Source organism: Argopecten irradians, chromosome 12 (genome assembly GCF_041381155.1).
Source record: "Argopecten irradians isolate NY chromosome 12, Ai_NY, whole genome shotgun sequence".
In the NCBI taxonomy this organism is placed as follows: Eukaryota; Metazoa; Mollusca; class Bivalvia; order Pectinida; family Pectinidae; genus Argopecten; species Argopecten irradians.
Genome location: NC_091145.1, coordinates 11,725,440 through 11,743,486, shown reverse-complemented (window position 1 = coordinate 11,743,486; position 18,047 = coordinate 11,725,440). Strand labels below are relative to the sequence as shown.

Genomic DNA, 18,047 nt, shown 5'->3' with positions numbered 1-18,047 from the left:
AATAATTTTTAGTATTTTTTTTTTTTTTTTGCGCGCGCGCGTCGTAAACCTGTGAATGAAAATGTGCAAAATTTGTTCTTGACTTCGGAAAATAATGACTTTGAATTTTGACATTCACTTGATTTTCGTAAGCGTGAGGTACCTATCTTGACTTGATGTAGTCGTAGTTTATTTCTGTCATCTGATCATTAAGTCATCGTGCTTCGTCCGTCGTCGTCCGCCGTATGTCACATAGTCCACATTATGATTCAGTGCTGAAAATATATTTGAATGTAAAAGAACGGCTGCTTATGAGAAGTGTTGAATATTTTAGACCTCTAAAACCCAAAATCCAAGATGGATGTCAAAGTCGCCATCGTGAAGCCTATTTCAATCTTTTCCTATTCAAGTAGTGCCAAGGTTACATTATCAGATGACCGTTTGGTCACTTGTTTTCTTTAATCAAGTTTAGACCATGAATGTCAGATTATATTTCTTTAGTGTAATAAAGACGACTTCGGCTCGCCATGCAGTTCCACAAAAATTAAAGTTACGCATGTATATTTTTATAATGGTACTATACATTTATATGATAAATAAAATCTTACGCTCGTGGCTATACAATCTAAGCATACTCTTAGGCCTAGATCCTATATCATCTAATTATATATAATTCTATACAGTCCCAAATAATTGAACTCGCTTAAGAAAATAAGGTACACAATTTTTTTCTCATATAAATTTTTGGAAAGAGGAGTTCATACCATGAAAGAAAATGGAAGAAAAAACATATGTCCGTGTGCTCGTTTTTGAGTTATTGTCACTCAAAGATACCAAAATGACAAAATAGTGGATTTTATTGGAATTTCGCCGTTTTGACCACATACACTAGAATTTAAAGCCATAATTTCCTAATGAGGTGTTTGATATGTATGGATGTTTGTAGAATTTATTTTCCAGTAGTCTTCATTAAAAATATATCAGTTATGATTAATAAGAGTCATATTTTTTCTCAAAATAACAACATATGCTACCCCTACCCCCTAATTTTGAGCTCCAAAATGCACCATTTTCAGCCATTTTTGTCAAATTTAATACTTTATAGAAAAAGTTCTGGTATTAAACTTTTGTCAATAGTTTGCATATCAATAGGGAAATGGTTGTTCTTTCTAAATCAGGCAGAAAAATGGGGGGTCCGTGTGCTTACTTTTTTGCCCCATTTAAATATATGTTATTTTTCAATATTTTTGACTAAAAAATAAAAGTGCTCAAATTACCATTAAATGTAAAAATAAAGTGACAAAAGTGTATCATTTCACACATTAATGTTCAATATTTTAATTAACATGAACCCAGTGAAGATTTACAGCAAAAATTAAACTCGATACAACTGAAAATGCTGACGCGGTGATGATTCAAGTAAAAACAATTTAAGTAAAAAATGGGGAAAACGATGGCTCTTCTCAAAGCCAAAAAAGACACAATTTCAAAATGGCCGCCAAATGGGCCATTTCTAAAAATCGCTGTGTAAAAAAATCTACTAAAAATAGAAATGTAATATTTTGACAAAATTTGCTACAGACCACATGCTACAGATATTGATAAATCGTATTTGAAAATCTCATAACGTTTATGATCTATGTCGAAACGAGACTTTAACGGGACTGAAACCACAGAAGAATACATCCTTAAGAAAATAAGGTACACAATTCACATTGGGAAACCAGTTTATCATACTTGCATACATGTATGTATGGGGTTTTTTTTTTAGTTTTTTTTTATAGTAAAAACGTAGTAAAACAAGTCACGTGCTTATACCTCATTCATGCCATTGGTCGAAATATAAAAAGTGATCATGTGATTGTGTGTTTACTTCCAAATATAGTGATAGTTTGCTTGCCATTTTTCGGAAAAATTGTTTTATTAGAAAATATTTATATACTCCAAACTGTTATTAATATTGCACGCATATCATTTTGACTTGCACATAAGTACTGTTTTACTTTAGACAATGGACTGAAATGAGAAATAAAATCGCCATTTCTACGTCTAATCTATAAATGATATAATGCGAATTGACAATTTCAATCGGTCTAACCGTCTAATCTAGGATCAGCGAAGATCGGCTACTTTCGGTATAATAAGTGAAATTCTAAATTTATTTTTACCTGCTTTAGGTTTCAGAACAGATAAAAATGACACAAAGAAAATAAAATCTCTGTCAAAAGGCCAAATTATATGTGCTCAATACCAGGTCAGAGAAATTATTTTGAAGTCAAAGTATACCCACAATCTAGTGATTACTAGTTACCCAGAATTTCGGCCAATGGCATGAATGAGTTATAAGCACGTGACTTGTTTTACTACGTTTTACTACAAAGAACACGTGTTTTGTATCGTTATGGTCCCCCGCGGATCGTGGTTTCATTTCCAACATTTGAAATTGCTTAGCAATATTATCTATCATTGTTTAATTTGCATATTCTCTCCAACCAAATCGTGTAAGCTTCCGCGTAGCCCACTTAGCTTTTTGGGAAGCTAACACGTGTATCAACGGTTGTTTTCCATATAACACTGTATCATTATAAACAGGTGTCTGAAGGATACGAATTACTTACAGAAGAAAATCTATCTCTTTATTTGTTATACAGTTATTGGATGAAGACATACTTTCTGTCTTTCATATTTAAGTAAAGAGCAATACACACAGCCAAGTCAGCTGTAAGAGAAGAGGTAAATAAACCTCGAAAAGCTGAGGACGGTTAAACAGTGGAAAGAAGGCTACAGTTAATTGGAATTAGACTAAAGGTTACACATTGTACACACGGTGTGAACAACGATTGGAAGAAGTGCACTAGGTTTAGACTTCATGAAGACCACAGGTTTACGACGCGCGCGCAAAAAAAAAAAAAAAACAAAAAAAAAACTAAAAAATAGTATTTTTAGCATTTTTTTTTTTGCGCGCGTCGTAAACCTGTGTTTCATTTAAGCATTGATGTCACTATTTTTTAACTACATCGGGTTATGAAAGAAATTTTGTTCGCGTAGCGGATTCTCACAAAAGTTTGCAAACAAAATTTATTATTTAAAAATATAAAATATAAACTTTATTTATTTTACATCGATTTCGAAACAATTTATACAACTTATGTAAATCACTCTCGATGGCCCGGATGTAAGCGCGCGAGGGATCTTAAAAAATGGAGCCCAAAATACGAACAGACAGACGGACAAAGCCAAATTAACTCCCGTTTCGGAGAAAGCGGGGGATAACAGAAAACAAAACATGACACCAAAATAAAAATGAAACGTTTATTAAACGTTAAAATACATCTGTATAGCAGATAATAAAAGCATCATAAATGATAATGAGTGTAACAAATCTACAAAATACATTCTTGAAAATCAAATTGACTCTTTCACGCCAAATCTCGGAAGACAGACTGTATTACGGTGATACTCATATCGATACATTAATTAACAAGGACTTCGGAAAAGGCAACAAATGACGTCACAATGGAGATGACGTATTTTTCTTGTTTTTGATGCACGTTACGTGGAGGCGACATCATGCGGATAAAAGTATAACTACGTTAGGTAATCCTACATTTTTTTCACGTAGACTGGATTGCTGCCATAGTTTTTACTTTCCGCTAGGCTTTGCTCTGAAAATACAATATAAATAGTATTTGTGAGTGCAGCGTTTCCATTATGGAACAAAATATTAGAAAAACTGTCCTATCTAACCATTTTGCTGACAAGGTAATAACGTAATCGATGTGTACGTCTTTGTAAAGTCGAATCCGGACAAACCAACGCTCCTACTTCATGCTATAAACACTAGTTAACATGATGACATACACTGAAATATGCACTGAATCCTGTGGGATTGCAAAACTATAATAGAGTTCTGCATGAACTGTAACCATTGGTCAGAAACTTTCCTTGGGGAAGAGGAACAGAGTTTGTATAAACTTTGGCTCAGACCCCTCGGGGGCAGGAGGGGCGGGGCCCAATTTGGATAATAGAGGTAAACTCTTTATATCGCCACTATTCGCTCAGTACTCGCTCAGTTGACATCATTGGTAAGCTAAGACTAGCTTGTGGAGATGTATTAAAGTTTCTTCAAACAATGACATTGTGTATTCCTAACGCGTACTATGGACTTCCGGTTGCTTAAAATAATGTATATACAGTCATTTCATTAATGTTGAAATCCTTTTCCGTTGTTAGGGGAACAGGAGATATATATATATATACACAATGTTACTTAATCTCATAGTAATGAGATACCGACACATATATATAAGTGCCAGACACTGATAAAAACACTGATTAAAAAGTTTCCATGGATTTAGAATATCACAGGGTTTGCTGTCCATTCCTGTGAGTAATTTTTTCACCCCGATTTATACAATTTTGTCAGAAAGATGGTTGAAATTTTGCTGGGTGGTTTTTCCAGTACTTATTGAGTCTTGACTTGAAGGTGTTCTAGTCATAGAGTTCTGCATTGATTGAAACCAAATGTTGCTAGAAACATCCTCTGGGGAAGGGGAACAGAGCATGTGTAAATTTGGCTCTGACTCCCTGGAGCGGTAAGAGTGGGGCCTAGTAGGGAAATTAGGGGTAAATATTTGCATTCCTTCAGAAAAGAAACAATGAACATTACTTGGCATTACAAACCAAGTGAGCAATACAGGCACTCTGGGCCTCTTGTTTTAAAAACGAGCCAGGTACCTATGCCTTCACCAGAATGTCAAATCAGACCCAGCATTTTTGGTTTGATAGTTGTTAGACGGGATATCCAATATTTATTTAATCATTTCCTTGTACATAGATCAGTCTCACCTTTTAAGCTTGACAAGTTTTCCGGTGACGTTTTTAACTGGCAAGATATATTTCCCGGATTCGAATCCCTGTGTTGTCGTATTGTACCTGTGGCCAAACTTTGATTCAAATGAGGTAAACACATGTCGTTTTACAGACACCCCTATGTGGATAATACTTTGTATACCCGAATACCCGAACATAGATTGTGGCACGGTCTTCAGTGCATTGATTGCATTCAGGCGTCCAGGTAGCTCAATCGGTAGAGCATCCGTCTTTGGTTCGGAGGTTCCGGGTTCGAATCCCGGCCTGGCCGGGGTAGCAGGAAGCTTTGATTTAGCTGTGTTGCCTCGTGTCCTTTTGGTAGACTCTCTGAGTGATTGATCTATATCTAAATGGTTATTTTATTTCCTTGACACATATTAAATTATTAAAGTAATTTTGTAGTTTTACGATGGATGCTTTTTCTTTTAATCAGTGCACACAAAATAATGACGTCACAATGGATACCTACCTACAAGGGAGATAATGAGCCCTGCAGGTAGGGTGTTAGAATTGTACCTGCTGCCCCTATTGCATGATCGTAAAAGGCGACTAAATTTAGGATCTTATCTTTTTTTTTCTTCCTAACTGACTTTATCTTTCCTAATGCCTTCCTTGGCACCGCCTCACTTTTGGCCTTGCGTTGAGCGTTCGCCCCTGTGAGGAAGGCTCTGGGTTCTGTCCCCTGGCCGAGACACACCAAAGTCTATAAAAGTGGTAGTTTCTGCTCCTGCTTAGCGCTCACCAAACGGGGAGTGGGACGACTGGTTCGCCCGTTGTCAGTATAATGTGACCGGGTGGGGTGTGTTGCTTGGTGTCTTCGGCGGCATGCTTCAGTGATATAGCACTATAAAAAGGGCAATAGTTCCACTATACAAGAAGACATAACATGAATTTACCGCAGTCTCCCAAAACACGCACCTCGCACAACATACACGCAACACACCGCATACATGGGAGGCCGTCCTTACATGACAATACCTGTTAATAGGACGTTAATTAATCAAACAAACAAACAAGCGATGTCGCACTTGTTCTCGTCTGGTGGTATACTTTCCCGCTTATCGAACATTCTGTGCCTGTGACCAAACTTTATTATAGTGAGTTAATCATATAATACACTCATTTGTTTTATTCTAATTATACAGACACCCCTATGTTTTCGATACTTGATGTACCCGAATACCCGAACATAGATTGCGAGTCTTCAGTGCAAAAGTTTTTTTCAGGCGTCCAGGTAGTTCAATCGGCAGAGCATCCGGCTTCGGTTAGGACGATCCGGGTTCGAATCCTGGCCTGGCCGGGGTAATAGAAAGCTTAGGTCTTGCTGTTGTTGCCTCACGTGTCCTTTTGGTAGGCTCTCTGGGTGGGCGATCGATATAATAATGATTTTATGTCCCTGTCACATATCTAAAATAAGTAATCTTGTAATTTTACAATTGAATGCTGTTTCTTACAATCAGTTGACCAAATGTACGGTATATGCATATTTTTTTCTTTTTGTTTTACTTGTGAAGTACAAGAGTACTACTTAATTAACAACAAGACATACAATTTCATATAGTTTTATAGTTTTATAGTTTCATATATTTTAAATATACTTTAAATTCGTTTCCGTCTACAGAATTATTCATTTATACCACATACACACACGTTTTAATAACGACAATCTCTAATCATCATTTCTATACAAATTAACCTACAGTGGTGAATTAGCATTGGACAGAGATTAGTAGTTGCGATGTTGTAGCTCTAAAACCTTTTGGACAAATAATCGGCCAAATAGTGTATAAGGCTGAGTACGTATCTGTAAACGTTCTGCTACATACAGTTTACTGGGTATAATTTCATGATGTTTATGATTTTGTGGTATAGCTAAAATTATGCATTCGTTATGTTAGTATTTAGTATTACGAAATACGCGCAACAAATCTTGCTCTTCTGATATGAATGAGTATACTGATAGCTAATGACCACTTTTTAAGTTTTATAATACTGATTAAAATACAAGATAACAACATCAAATTACTGAAAGTACTCTATAGAAACTATATCGGCTATGACATGTCCAAAAACCTTTGCACTTAGTTTTACAAATATAAACATGAACTCAAGTCTCAAATGGACACTCGTCATTGAAACTTAAATGGTTTACTTGTATAATTACTGAAGCTCAAACATGTATCTTAAAATAAGCGGTATACGTATGCGGATACGTATCGAAAGGGGAGCGAACATTACTCATAAAACATTCCATATTTTCTATTTTGCGTCTATTTTATAAATATGTTGTTTAACACATTGTAATTATCTCCACTTCTTATCTCATAATAGATCAGGGTGGGCGATCGATATAATCATAATTTCATGTCCTTATCACATATCTAAAATAAGTAATTCTGTAATTTTACAATTGAATGCTGTTTCTTGAATCAGTTGACCAAATGTACGGTATATGCATATTTTTTTCTTTCTTTTTTTTAGTACAAGAGTACTACATAAATATACACTAATAATTAACAACAAAACACACAATTTCATATAGACAATTTATCATTCATTCATTTTTTTTATTTCAATAACAAAAACATACATATATACATTAAATTCGTTTTCTGTCTACAGAATTATTCATTCATACCACATACACACACGCTTTAATAACGACAATCTCTAATCATCATTTCTATACAAATTAACCTACAGTGGTGAATTAGCATTGGACAGAGATTAGTAGTTGCGATGTTGTAGCTCTAAAACCTTTTGGACAAATAATCGGCCAAATACTGTATTGGGCGAGTACCTATCTGTATACGTCCTGCTACATACAGTTTACTTGGTATAATTTCATGATATTTATGATTTTGTGGTATAACTAAAAATGATGACATTCGTTATGTTTGTATTTAGTAATACAAAATTACGCGCAACAAATCTTGCTCTTCTGATATGAATGAGTACACTGATAGCTAATGACACTTTTTAAGTTTTATAATACTGATTAAAATACAAGATAACAACATCAAATTACTGAAAGTACTGTATAGAAACTATATCGGCTATAACATGTCCAAAAACAATTGCACATAATTTTATGAATATAAACGTGAATTCAAGTCTCAAATGGACACTCGTCATTGAAACTTAAATGATTTTCTTGTATAATTACTGAAGGTCAAACACATATATTAAAATAAGCGGTATACATATACGGTTACGTATTGAAAGGGGAGCGAACATTACTCATAACACATTCCATATTTTCTATTTTGCATCTATTTTATAAATATGTCGTTTAACACATTGTAATTATCTCCTCTTCTGATCTCATAATAGTAATCAATCGTTGTATATAATGAAACAAAATCTATTATTATATGACTGTGAGTTTTGCCGTTTTCTGATTGGCTTAGACCGTTTGGGCAGGTATTGACAAAATGCAATGTAAATGTCGGCCTCGGGGAACACCACCTTTCTCAGGTTTCACATTTCCTCGTATAAACCTACAAAAAGTTATTATTTGTATAACGTAAACCGTATAATCATACCTGTTACCCAGGTATCACATAGAACACACTGTGACTCAGGTACAATATACACGGCAGTCACGCAATGATCGTGCGTATTCGATTGAGCGGGTATAGCCTTCCAGAGATCATGATATGTTTATTGAAACGATAAATAGTATTGTACTTCTAGCATGCAAACTACGATAGGGGAGTTTATTTTCAATTCAATATTCAAAACACGAAAATAGAAAATATGCAATATGTAAAGAACAATGGTCGCTCCCCTTCCAATACGTACATATCCGTATGCTTATACGTATACCGCTTACTAGTATTGTAAGTATCCTAGAATGAGGTATACAGTGCATTATTTTGTACTGTTTTCATAAATATTTTATTTTCATTCAAAGATAAAAATTGCATTACAGTAATTATGCCTGTTACCCTAGAAGGAGAAATTCATTACTTCTCTTCATGTACTCGGACAAAATAATACAGTATGTTCCTTTCATGTTTCGAAGTAAAATTAGCAGCAACAAAGACTGAATTAACATTTTTGAGGACCCACAAGGCTTTTCATAAGTTCTTTTCAAATCTTCAGTGACATACATGTTTAAGGAAGATCTCTACCGGAAATTATAACCCGTTTGGCACAATAGAGTTATTGCCCTTACAATGTCTATAATTTTGATATGCATGTTATTTGAAATTAATCTTTCAATTAAATTTGTTTTAACAAATGATGTGTGGATCTATTATTCAAGCTTTGCCTATCAATGTTTAGTGATATAAAATATGTTATTTAGAAATGTTGATTGTTCTATTTACGAAGTAAAGTGATATAAAATCTGTTATTTAGAAGTGTTGGATTGTTCTATTTACGAAGTAAAGTGATATAAAATCTGTTATTTAGAAGTGTTGGATTGTTCTATTTACGAAGTAAAGTGATATTTATAAAATCTGTTATTTAGAAGTGTTGGATTGTTCTATTTCCTTCATCACCCGTAGAACCAGTTCTTCCTGCCACTGCTGACCCACCACCTGGACTCCCACGGGTAGACCTTCAGATCCCTCAGATATCTGGAAAAAAAACGAAATAATAAAGCAAAGACACCAACAAATGTTTGTATTTAGATTATCCACTATAATAGACTGTTAGTTAAAATCATGTACATACACATGCTAATAACCAAAATATATTCCAGGGTTCTGGATCATGAACAATTTGAAGTTCTTGTTGAGCCAATTGAAAATAGTGTAACTTGTTTACATTTATATGTATTCGATATTTTCGTCTACTGTAAGCCAACTAAATTTCGTGTCGACTGATTTTCGCGCGTCCATGCCTATTCACGGAGATTATGAGACCTCAATCGTAACATATCGGAGAAATTTCCGGCAATCTTCGGAAACATATCACATATTTCCGAAGATTGCCGGAAAATTTTCCGATGTGTTGCGATTGTATAAGTCGCAGAAATTAATTTTCTCATACTCTAATCATGCGAGGAATTCGCGAAATTTAATCGCACGTGACAATTAGTTGATTTACATTAAATGTGTAATATATGTATGCGGAATACCTTTTTGATGGTTTTCTCGAACAGTGTGTGCTGTGGGTATTTTTTCATGTCCTCAATATCTGCTGCTGATACTGACGTCACTGGGAGGCTCCCGGCGGGGTAATTCAATAAGTTGTATATTGGCTCGTTAATACCACCACCTGAAAAGTATGCTTGGAACATTAATTAATAAGTTCTTATAATTATGTATACAATTTGAAACAATTCGCAATATCAAAATATCCCTTCAGGCTTGAAATAATTTTTGCCAAAGTTAGCAGGGGATTCATACCAAAAGTTTGGTCAAAATGGTCATATGGAGGAGCGACGAAGCCAAATGCCGGGCATATAACTATGTCTAACTTCTGACGCGTCCAGGCGTCGTAAAATTCTTCCCGATATTGCTGAAAAATATAAAAAAAAATCTCTATTGCATTACAACAGCACATAAGAGCAGAATAGCATCTCATGTGCACTTTGAAAATAAAAACAAAAACAAAAAAAACCTTACCGTTCACTTAATTCCATATATACATGTATGCTTAGATTTGTACAAACAAATTAAACTTCATTTGTAAATGTTACATTCAATGTACTGCATATTCTAATTCAAGACTTTAAAGATCAGAAAATAATGTCTTTAATTACTTATAGAAATACTTCATATAGAAATATAGTACATATAGACTGGATTACCTGACTTAGTACGAATTCTCTTCACTAGGCTGCGCTCATAAATACTGTATTAACGAAACAAAGAGAAGAAAAACTACGGCAGGCAATCCAGTCTATTATTTTGGGAGCAAAGCCTAACGGGGAGTAGAAAAACTAAGGTAGGTAATCAAGACACTATCTGTCTGTTGTACACTTACCCCGACCTGGGTGTTCAGTCCCCACCATTCATTCACAGATCTACAAAAACGTGTATTGGAAATGATCAAAGTTCGAAACATACACAGTATAACGCATTCCAAACGCATTCAAATTTTAGCGAAAATTGACACAATGATGAATTAGCGCATTCACAATACCTGTTCTATCACACAGAAATATTAATTTATGTGTGTTAAGCATAAATGTTTTTAGCGCTGATCTTTATAATTATTATATGTATATAACAACAAGGGAGACTACTCGTGGTGTTTTAGTCAGGACGACAACTCCATACGTGGTTGTCGTTCTTTGCTTAGCATTGCGCATGCGCCAGTTAGAAGAAAAAAATTCAGTGGGCGCCATTAATTTTCATTCGTGGGTCAGTGCGGAATTGTAGAAAACCACCACCCACCCCATCTTCCTTTATATATGTCAATACCAAGGATCTGCAATGATGGGGCAGGCATAATTCGACACCCATCTTTGTAGCCCTGGGTATATTGTTTGAGATATATCTGATTGAATAGTTTAAGTACAAGTTTGTATTGTACTTTAATGAATATGATAGTTTTTATTGTATTTTTTTCTCGTCATTTGTTAAATTAATAAATGGCATATTTCAATTTCAATCGGAGTCTGGTTTTATGTTTTTACCCAGGTTGCAAACAGAGCACATCCTTTATTCGATGTAGCGCTAAAACGAATTAAGTCTCTAGAACTAAATGCGCTAAAATATGATAAATTTAAATCATACTTCAATTATTTTCAACTTAATACATAAACAACAATATAATTACCACTTTAGTATATACCTTCGTATTTTTTGTAACCCTATAGTACAATTGAAAAGAGATATTTAAAAGAAGACCTGTTTTCTGCTATTTTTAGCATACCTACCTACATCCTATCATTGATCGAATCATCTGTCCCTGCATAGGGTCCTACAATGTAGAATTAACCTTTAGTTAGTTACAATTTTAGCAATGGTTAACTTTGTATAAAAGTTAGAATTTAATGAAAACCTGCACTTGCGCCTATCGATTTCTGCTCCATGCTCCATGCAGAAAGGAGGAGTATCACTTTGGGCTGTACTGCAGCCTTAATCACGGTGATAAGTAAAATATTTCGTATGAAGATACTTAGTAGGGTCCACTGCATATTACATGCTATTCAAAACGTCAGATGTTTTCTGGATTCATGGTACTTTCTTAGATCAGGGCCTGGCTTCCTAAAACTTTCTCAGGCAGATTCTTTAATCAAGTCCCTATGTAAAGTCATTTACTTGAGTAAAAATCTGTCTGAGAATCGTTTTATGGTGCCATGCCCGTATGGTAAAAAATTGAAATTTCCATTCTGAAGTCTTCTGTTTCAAAAGCAAGAGTTTTTTGAATTTCAGTCCGTTGCAAAGCAAGATTGTGAATATTGAAAAAAAGTAGGTATTATATAATGACCTAGTTAAGCATTAACAACTTCCATACAATTGATGAAAATATCAAGTTCAATACTTAAAACTCCAACTAAATCAGATTTTAGACTCCTTACGGGTACAAAGATATAAAAAGCAGCTTTACCTTCCGGGATATCTTATAATGAGGACAGCAACTGATATATCATTGTGTCTGCTGATTATAAAGTACTTGCTTGTTTGAATACGTACCTTGGACAGGAACCCAGCAAGACTGGCGAGAAAATGACGGACAGGGACCGAGCGTCCATTGCTAAACATCATCATCTTCATACTAGGGTCAACTACATCATCTTTCCTGAAAACATGACGGAGCATACACTTTGCTAACACGATGAGAGATATGATTAATAATAAAAAAATATCCAAAATGCATGTAAATTACAATTAACTCGGCATATTAGTAAATGATAACTCATAAATAAAAAAATGAAAATCATCGATATTTCCAATTTTTCAATTGTTCATTTCTTTGAATCTTACGGTTCATCAGAAAAGGTGCAAGTAAGATTAATATAATCTTACATGGATCTGTGGACAGGGATATCTCAAACCGAGTGAAAGATTTTGGCTAATTCACCCGAGCCTTATCGAGGGTTGACGGCCATAATTTTTCATGAGGGTTGAGAAAACCCTGCCCACCTGACAAACCAATATTTTATTCTTTTTCTCCCATACTTTAACGAAACATTATGAAAATGCAGTTATGTAGAAACATTTCCAAAGTGCTGTCATAACGTCACAATGCGTCAAAATTTATGGCGTCGCCGTATGTAATGATGACGTCACGTCATTGTCTAGCGTGTGTGAGCTGTCTTTTTCCTACCCTGGTAAAGGACAGAGTTAACCTCCTGCAACCGCGGTATAACCCTGTCCAGTATGGGAGGAATAATAGAATCTTACATGGGTCTGTGAAGTGGACAGGGATATCTCAACCCGAGTGAAAGATTTTGGCCGGTCAACCCGAGGCTTGACGAGGGTTGACGGCCAAAATCATTCACGAGGGTTGAGATATCCCTGTCCACTTCACAGATCCATGTTTTATTCTTTTTCTCCCATACTTAGTAGAAAAAATGATGAGATTCCACTTGGTTTCAAACTTTTTTCATCGCACCATTATCTCAGGAACGTCGTTATGCGTCAACATTGATGACGTCATCTACAATGCGCGGCAAAGTTACGCCGCATGTATTGATGACGTCACGTTATTGTCTAGCGCATGTGAGCTGTCTTACACCCCCCTGTGTAAGATAGAGTTATCTTTTCCCTAGCAACGACGGGATATCCCTGTGAAGTATGGGAAAAAGAGTTATCTTTTCCCTAGCAACCGCGGGATATTCCTGTGAAGTATGGTAGAAAAAACCTACCTTAGCGACCACCTCTATGTATAGACCACCAGTGTAATTAGAACACTCTCTTAGGAGTTCGAAATTACAATAAAGGCCACATGACTTTAAAGATATTTATTCTTTATTCTGAGATATTTTTTATATATGTGAACTATATAGACCGATTTGACTGTAAATGTTTACTGAGAGACAATAAAGAGTTCTATTTTGTTGTTAATATTCACACCTGTTTGGATGTTTTACTTACATATATCCTCTTATGGTCTTGCCTCCATCTCCGCTCAACACCTTCATATACAGCTTGGATATCGCGTATGGAATCCTGGGTGGATCAAACGCTACAACCTACGTGTTAAAACAAAATAAAATAGGTCAGAAGCGCAGTATAATCACCATCTTAGGTACAAAGATGAAATCTTACATGAATGTTTTTTTCTTTCTCGAAAGCAATTGCGGAAAGTTATCATACACGTGTATACTTGTCACTTCTGCTATTATCTAGAAGATTGGATATATTTGTGATACATGATGTCCATGGCCTTAATCTTTATGGACCTGCATTTAATTTAACATCATTTTTGTCCAAGTCATGGGTATCTTGACAAACTACGTATACTGATACATTTTGTATGTATGTATATTCATCATCCCTAGATAAAGGAACGACATTGGGTGATACCCTTTGTCCTTACAGCGTGTCCTTGCCCTTTATCCTTACCGTGTGTCCTTGCCCTTTATCCTTACTCGTGTCCTTACCTTTCTTACTGTGCCTTGCCCTTTGTCCTTACCGTGTGTCCTTGCCCTTTATCCTTACCGTGTGTCCTTGCCCTTTATCCTTACCGTGTGTCCTTGCCCTTTATCCTTACCGTGTGTCCTTGCCCTTTATCCTTACCGTGTGTCCTTGCCCTTTATCCTTACCGTGTGTCCTTGCCGTTTATCTTTACCGTGTGTCCTTGCCCTTTATCCTTACCGTGTGTCCTTGCCCTTTATCCTTACCGTGTGTCCTTGCCCTTTATCCTTACCGTGTGTCCTTGCCCTTTATCCTTACCGTGTGTCCTTGCCCTTTATCCTTACCGTGTGTCCTTGCCCTTTATCCTTACCGTGTGTCCTTGCCCTTTATCCTTACCGTGTGTCCTTGCCCTTTATCCTTACCGTGTGTCCTTGCCCTTTGTCCTTACCGTGTGTCCTTGCCCTTTATCCTTACCGTGTGTCCTTGCCCTTTATCCTTACCGTGTGTCCTTGCCCTTTATCCTTACCGTGTGTCCTTGCCCTTTATCCTTACCGTGTGTCCTTGCCCTTTATCCTTACCGTGTGTCCTTGCCCTTTATCTTTACCGTGTGTCCTTGCCGTTTGTCCTTACCGTGTGTCCTTGCCCTTTATCCTTACCGTGTGTCCTTGCCCTTTATCCTTACCGTGTGTCCTTGCCCTTTATCCTTACCGTGTGTCCTTGCCCTTTATCCTTACCGTGTGTCCTTGCCCTTTATCCTTACCGTGTGTCCTTGCCCTTTATCCTTACCGTGTGTCCTTGCCCTTTATCCTTACCGTGTGTCCTTGCTCTTTATCCTTACCGTGTGTCCTTCCCCTGTATCCTTACCGTGTGTCCTTGCCCTTTATCCTTACCGTGTGTCATTACCCTTTGTCCTTACCGTGTGTCCTTGTCATGTATTCTTACCGTGTGTCATTGCCATTTATCCTTACCGTGTGTCCTTGCCTTTCCAGCAATTCCTTTGTGATCAGGACCGCTCGTCTACAGGCCGGGACAGGATCCAGGTATCCATGACTGGTGTAGTATCCGATACGGAGACGCCGGGTGTCGGTGAACTCCTGGGAAATAAATATTAACACGCATCTTATTTGCGGTGAAATTAATTTATTGTTCTGTCTGGGTAACCTTTAGCTGAATGGCGATGAGCGATGGTAAATTTATTGTTCTGTCTAAGTCATCATTAGATAAATGACACTTTATTTTTCCATGGGAAAGCGTGCAATGGTTCAAATTTTCAAAATTGTTTCCCCGAGTGTTTTCCTTTTTCCTTATTTTTTTTTTTTTAAATTTCTGAACTTAAAAAGTTGTGAGCCTTCTCTTAATTACAAACATGTAAAGTAACTTGCAGTAGAACTTATTCTGTATAACATATGCATATTGTTACAATATCCTAAACTCCTATAAATATAAACTTCATTTATTTAACATCAAATGAGAAACAAGTTATGCAACTTATGTAAATCACTCTCGATAGCCAGGATGTAAGCGCGCGAGGGGTCTTTAGTGTGGGAGGAAACTCCGGAGAAAACCCACGTGATCGGACAGGTGACCCCTTACCTTTTCACGTCCATGCCGGGGATCGAATCCCGACCGGCTTGGTGAAAGGTGAGCGGCTTAACCACTACACCACCCGACCACCCCTAAACTCCGATTTATTCGGCCAACTTCATATTGCCACAAAGCTTATAACTACAGTAATATAATCCAAGAAATAATAGAAAAGATAAAAAAAAAGTTTTCGAAGAATGAAATTTGAGCACATATACACCGGAACCTGTCTTTGAAATGCGTTGGTTCCAGCCAGTTTGCTCCATTCATTTACATACCTTCTCTTTGAATGGAATAGGAGGTATAGACGGGTCCAATTTAAAATGAAGGGGTGTCAGCATGGCTCGCATGAGTAACACCACTCCATCCACGTCACGCGCCATTGGGCCTCCAGTCCCCTGTACTGAATAAAAGGTCATTTATGCATCCTCCATCTTGTCACATAAACAACAAAACATAGATTTGTGTAAAATGGTCACAGGATAGTGACATTTAATACCTTCATGAAAGATATCGAAGACAAACAAATAAAAGGTCATATTGACAAGGGCATAGCATTATCCATATCAAACAAATGTAAAATAAAGAAAAGAATAGGTGGTGTGAACCATAACGCTGTCACAAAACCAAGGTTTCAAACAACATTATGCAAATTCAGTTTGCATTCTCAAATAGCAAATATTAGTGGTCGTATCAGATGGTAATGATAGTAAAAGACTTGTTAAATGAGCCTAGGCATTTCTAACTATTCTTGTAACTCGCATGTGGAGAAATAAGGATGTAAAAGAAATTGTCAACCGTTAGGCGCAGTACAAGTGCAGACTTACCTATATTCTGTGGTTTTGTTAAACTTCGCATCCCTTTGGTACTGAAAAGTCAAACATATTATTGTCTTGACAGTACTACATACTCAGACGTTTAAACCCACATCAACAACACAGATGTTCTGGTCAAAGGTAATTTGAATCATTTCTTAATTGCAATGTTTAAATACTTAAATTGAAAGAATAAGGAATTATGACAAATAATAAAAGAATCCTGTCTGCGTCCATTAATTTACGAAATATCAAAATCTTAAACGAAGTAAAAATTAAAATTCACAAATATCAATACAAGTTAACTGCCAATTCTATAATTTTGTATTCATGTCAAATTAAGATGTTTTGTGTGTCTGACAAGTCATTTAGCTGGACACATTTTATATTTATGTATTTATGCTCAGTAACTTTATCTAATATGCGATGATTAAATAGTAAAATAAATACTATGAACCGGAACCGGAACTAACCTGAGCCGACCGTATGTAGGTTTCAAGCCCGTAACACCAGAGAAATGACTCGGTATCCGGATACTTCCAGCTATGTCGGACCCCAGTCCCAAAATGGAGGCTCCAGAGGCTAGAATAGCTCCCTCCCCACCGGACGAGCCCCCGGGGGTGCGGGTGTGGTCATGAGGATTGAGTGTCTTTCCGTAGATTGGGTTTGAACAATCGAAACTGTCCCATACAAGATAAAAGTATTGCCAATGTAATATGATAATCATGATAATCTTTTACAAAGATGCTCCACCGCCGACAGAGCATAAACAATAGTCATCATTTGAACAATGATTAGTGTTTAATCATACATATATGTCTAATTAACACAAAAATAATATAAAATATTGCATTTAATTTTTGGTGCATGTGCAATCAGTACTTCACTCCATATAGGGTATGATGTAAGGGATTTTTTCGGGATGCAATCAATTATTTTTAATATTTTTATCTTGAAGTAAAATTAGGTGTTCACACTCTTCAATGGTTGTAATGGTGTAAAGTACGGAACTTTTGTAATTGAAGACAATTACTTATTCGTCTGCGTCTGTTTTCCATTGAGAAAAACTACTATTTGTCAGCGGCGGAGCATCCTTAATCGAACTCTAGATTGACAATAATTTACTTTTATTGAGTTTATTGTAGTTATTGTATATTTCTGTATGTAATGAATGGACATCTTGAGGCCTAATTCCTATTTCATCTAATCACAATGTATATTTAAATTCCTATTACAGGTACCAAAATAATTGAACTCGCTTAAGAAAATAAGGTACACAATTCACATTGGGAAACACATGTCTATCATACTT

The 18,047-nt window shown here is 36.1% G+C and overlaps 1 protein-coding gene and 1 long non-coding RNA gene across 2 annotated transcripts; both read right to left on the bottom strand.

Annotated features, from left to right (window-relative positions):
- Positions 1-3,277: 3,277 nt before the first annotated feature.
- Positions 3,278-5,334, bottom strand: LOC138336791 (uncharacterized). Its single transcript, XR_011210471.1, has 2 exons — positions 4,828-5,334; positions 3,278-3,644 (listed from the first exon to the last, which is right to left on the bottom strand). It is a non-coding gene; the product is annotated as an uncharacterized lncRNA (long non-coding RNA).
- A 2,063-nt stretch (positions 5,335-7,397) lies between these two features.
- Positions 7,398-17,462, bottom strand: LOC138336653 (fatty-acid amide hydrolase 1-like). The gene is made up of 11 exons (XM_069286184.1): positions 17,209-17,462; positions 16,748-16,788; positions 16,199-16,323; positions 15,305-15,430; positions 13,854-13,951; positions 12,450-12,555; positions 11,690-11,733; positions 10,792-10,831; positions 10,212-10,323; positions 9,941-10,080; positions 7,398-9,437 (listed from the first exon to the last, which is right to left on the bottom strand). Exons 1-11 carry the CDS (start codon positions 17,460-17,462, stop codon positions 9,321-9,323), a joined length of 1,203 nt encoding a protein of 400 aa, XP_069142285.1. The 3' UTR covers positions 7,398-9,320.
- Between the last annotated feature and the right edge of the window lie 585 nt (positions 17,463-18,047).

Coding starts and splice junctions, on each gene's coding strand:
- LOC138336653 (XM_069286184.1), bottom strand. CDS start 17,462: ATGATTATCATATTACATTGGCAATACTTTTATCTTGTATGGGACAGT. Junction 16,789..17,208: donor CCTACATACGGTCGGCTCAG/GTTAGTTCCGGT, acceptor TTGACTTTTCAG/TACCAAAGGGATGCGAAGTT. Junction 9,438..9,940: donor TCGAGAAAACCATCAAAAAG/GTATTCCGCATA, acceptor TTTTTTTTCCAG/ATATCTGAGGGATCTGAAGG.